We start from the raw sequence: 4,650 nt of genomic DNA on the forward strand, positions 1-4,650 counted from the left end.
AAATACTTTGATCAAGGCAAAAAACCTAAATTTAACATAAGAATCGTCATACTTTAATCAAGGCAAAAAAACCTAAATTTAACATAAGAATCGTCATACTTTAAGAGTCTTATCCTTTGTTACTAAATAGTAACCCTGTACCAACAAGAACTGGGAAAATGCTGTTTAAGATATAAATATATATATTTAAGTACTTATATATATATATATATATATATATATATATTTGTATGCATCCGATAAGTAAACACATTTTTATGTACATAATATATTATATTTACATATACAGGGTTAGGGTTACGCACAAAGGATAAAACTGTAAAGACAACATGAAACTTTTTTAAATCTGACTATTTCAAGTTTAAATAAAGGTTGAATGCAATGGCTTATTTAACGATAAGGCAACGAAAGAAACAAGTTGAAGATTGCAGAGAATAATTGATATACGGAAACAGACAGTATAAATTCTGTACAGTCGTCTCTGAAGTCTCATCCTTTGTGAGTAACCCTGTATATAGAGGTGCATATATAGATACGTATTGTTTCAAGATAACCTGTCAAAGATCCACATTATCACAGATGTCACAACGTAGGCTGCCAGAATACAGAACCTAGATATATAAACAAATTTTTGAACACATTTTTTTGTTGAAAATATGTAAGGTGGGACCTAGGGATGGACGTTTTCATTTTTCGTAAAAGTAAACTTATCGTTTCTCTGAACGACGTAGAAAAAACGAAAAACGAAACGATTGTTTTCAAAAGTTTTTTTCCCATAACCTTTTTTCTTAAACGGACTAGCGGTCACAAACCTTATAACCATTTTCCGAAATACATTCATAAACTTCTCTTACTTCAGATTTTTTTTCAAAAATAAAATTCATAAAATTCAAATTCACTTAAAGGGAGTGTTCGCGAAAAATGAAAGGGGGTATAGGCTTAATGCGATAAAAAAGCGCTTTTGATCGCTACTAATCTTACTTCTATCTATTAAGAAAAATTTACAAAAATGATCGTTTTTTTAATATCGTCGTTTCGTTCTTCAAAGGATCAAATAAACAGTTCGTTAGTTTCAACCCGTTGTACACTGTATTTGAATCTTTGTCGGCCATCTTACCAAAATAAGTGGAAATAATTTCAATTGAAGTTTCACTGGGATATGTATTTTGCGGATTTATTTTGTAGCGACAATGAAGGAAGTTCAAAGCATATTACACGACGATATCATTCCATTCTTTGGCACCTTTGTGAATCGGACCTACCAATCTAGAAATGAAGGGTCACTTGAATTTGTGCCTACAGTCCCTTTAAGCGACACAATATAACCTCAATCCAATACATTCTTACATGAGATATAAGTAAGAGAGTAAATTATGTAATTCTAATAATTACAGCTTGTTGCCAAATTGTATAAGAAAGTATTAGAACATTGATCTTTTGGCAACAAAATGCATCTAGATTATATATTGTATAATTCTAATGAGAAAACTGGTTCTTGAGAGAATAATTGAGAAACATTTGAAAAGTTTTCCCACGAGTCTTTTCTAGGAAACAGAAATAGTTTTAGATAATAGGCTTGTGCCTTGTACAATAAACACTGTACTTTATAAACTCTTTAAGTTTTGAGTAGGATACAAATAATTTCACTTTTATTTTGTTTTACTTTCTGAAATATGTATCTATATATTACCCCTATCCCTATTGGGCTATTTTTGTTCAATATGGATTGTGGGGGGTGGAGGGGTGTTCCCGCCCCCACCCCTGTGATTTGTCTCTTAGAGTTGAGATAGTGGAGTGTAAAACATGTCACTAATTCAACTTTTCAAGGCCTGTTCATTAAAAAAGATTAACTTTAACGGTTAGTGTACAAGGTAGAATTTTTAAAAAGTTCAAAAAGTTCGTCGGAAAATACTGAAAAATAGTTATTTTTACTTTTGACAAACATTAACATAAGACACATGTTATTGTATCCATTTTTCAAGGGCTTTTCAAATATTTGAATTTTAGCCCTGTAGTCTTCATAAAAAGTTATTAACCATTTCGGATTTTTTTTTGTATAACAATAAAATTCTAAATATTATCAAGGGGTTATAAAGAATGGGTGTTGTCAATCTGAACAAAACTTTACAAGAGAAATTTTGAAAAATTAAAATTGCCACGCGAAAACAACCTCAAGACTGGAAAAAATAAAAAAAACTTGCTTAAAAAACACTTTTATGTTGTCAAAAATATGCTAATATGGGTATCTTAAGATGTCCAAGAAGCCGTTGAATACTGTTCATTTATTTTTGCTTCGACATCTCAAAAAGAGTTTGATCTAAAACTTTGATTTTTAGGGAAACCAAACTTTTCGTTCAAAAATTTTTTTTAGCATATAACTTGTTTTATTTCTAACGGGGGTTGAATATTTGATCTGATGAGCATAGTAAAATTGTACAAACTGACCTCCCTCGAATAACTCAAATGAAAAATAATTATAAGACTATTTACCAAACTGAGTCTTCAAGCACGGACAAGAATTTAAAGAGGGAAGTTGGAACCTAGAAAAATAGTATCAGTATCAGTATCAGTATCAGTGTCAGTATCAGTATCAGTATCAGTATCAGTATCAGTATCAGTATCAGTATCAGTATCAGTATCAGTATCAGTATCAGTATCAGTATCAGTATCAGTATCAGCATATCAGTATCAGTATCAGTATCAGTATCAGTATCAGTATCAGTATCAGTATCAAAATCAGTATTGGTATCAGTATCAGTATCAGTATCAGCATATCAGTATCAGTATCAGTATCAGTATCAGTATCAGTATCAGAATCAGTATCAGTATCAGTATCAGTATCAGTATCAGTATCAGTATCAGTATCAGTATCAGTATCAGTATCAAAATCAGTATTGGTATCAGTTTTAAACATTTAAAAATAAAAATTTGATTTTGCAAAATACAAAATCTAATGATTTAAATAAATAGAAAAATAGTTTTTTATTTAAGAAGAAAGCTAGATATGTTTAATAAGTTTGAAAACGATAGATTGATAGATAGATAGATCAACTCGAATTAACATATTGAAAGATATCCAGAAGTAACAAACTTAATCTGTAGAAATACAGACTATATGGATTAGTGGTTTCTGAATGGATTAACACTGCAAAAGTTTCAACCACAGGTTGATTTGTCAGCATGATTTGACCAGCCTATACCTGTGGTTGTTTCATAAGAATTGATATCCCGACCAGATCGTAATATGGAACTGTAAAATCAACTACATTTTCTCTTTCAGCCATTACACTAAATTAGAGATAGTGATTTTAATTTAATTTAATTAAATTATTAAATAACGATATGTTCAATGCTTTCATGTAACTAATTTAATTAAATAGCGCAACATTTAAGTAACTTTAAAACCGTTGACTCTATACAAACACGTCAAATGTAATAAATCTGACTTAGGACTTTATCAAATAACAATTGGGCATTATATATCTGTCATAAAACTTGTGTTGTTGAGATAAATAGCTGCATTTCACAGCGATACACACAGCTTTGAAAAATTATGTAAACATTTTAACTTTAAAGTGGTTTTTCTTGTTTTGACCTTTACAAATCTTAGGATCAATAGTGATAAAGTATTATTTTAGAGGGTAGTGGTAAAATCATTATTTTAGAGGGTAGTGGTAAAATCATTATTTTAGAGGATAGTGGTAAAATCATTATTTTAGAGGATAGTGGTAAAATCATTATATTAGAGGGTAGTGGTAAAATCATTATATTAGAGGGTAGTGGTAAAATCAATACATTAGAGGGTAGTGATAAATCATTATATTAAAGGGTAGTGATAAAATCAATACATTAGAGGGTAGTGATAAATCATTATATTAAAGGGTAGTGATAAAATCATTATATTAGAGGGTAGTGGTAAAATCATTATATTAGAGGGTAGTGATAAAATCATTATATTAGAGGGTAGTGGTAAAATCATTATATTAGAGGGTAGTGATAAAATCATTATATTAGAGGGTAGTGGTAAAATCATTATATTAGAGGGTAGTGATAAAATCATTATATTAGAGGGTAATGATAAAATCATTATATTAGAGGGTAGTGGTAAAATCATTATATTCCTGAGTGCTCCGAGAGCAATATCCGCTCTTTTATCCACCAGCTCCCTACAATACAAATATTAGATAATCAAGAAAATAATCAAAAGAGACTGTTGACGTAATTGCAAGTGACTCTCCATATACAGAGTGGCATGTCTAGTTCACAACGGTACCTTAATAACGTTCTATGATCAAGAACAAATAAGACATCTATGTGTTAAAATTTAAAAAGTTGATTATTTTCAAATATGATTGACAAGAAAAAGGTACGTCAATATTTCATATTTTTCTTCTATATTATAATTAAATTATAATTTGTTTAAAGCTTCCTATGTGAATCAGACATGCCACCCTTTACATGAACTGTCACTTGAAATCAGCATTTGATTTGTTTTTACTGTTGCTACAAAACTACTAGTTTTAACAGTTGCTTGAAATTTAAGTCCAATGGCTTTGTTTTGTGGCACACTGCACACTGCACACTGCACACTGCACACTGCACACTGCACAGTTCAGTATCAGTATCAGTATCAGTATCAGTATCAGTATC

At 30.2% G+C, this 4,650-nt stretch overlaps 1 protein-coding gene across 1 annotated transcript in view; it reads right to left on the minus strand.

The window, feature by feature from the left end:
• The window catches only part of LOC111705639 (ionotropic receptor 25a), a 17,566-nt gene that overhangs the window by 12,072 nt on the left and 844 nt on the right, over window positions 1–4,650 (minus strand). The window contains exons 3-6 of the mRNA XM_023478256.1: window positions 4,122–4,166; window positions 3,201–3,288; window positions 2,491–2,540; window positions 555–611 (exon numbers count right to left, since the gene is read on the minus strand). Coding sequence (XP_023334024.1) covers window positions 555–611; window positions 2,491–2,540; window positions 3,201–3,288; window positions 4,122–4,166 — 240 coding nt within the window. The remainder of the gene's footprint in view (window positions 1–554; window positions 612–2,490; window positions 2,541–3,200; window positions 3,289–4,121; window positions 4,167–4,650) is intronic.

This window comes from Eurytemora carolleeae, unplaced genomic scaffold (genome assembly GCF_000591075.1).
Source record: "Eurytemora carolleeae unplaced genomic scaffold, Eaff_2.0 scaffold664, whole genome shotgun sequence".
NCBI classification, from domain to species: domain Eukaryota; kingdom Metazoa; phylum Arthropoda; class Copepoda; order Calanoida; family Temoridae; genus Eurytemora; species Eurytemora carolleeae.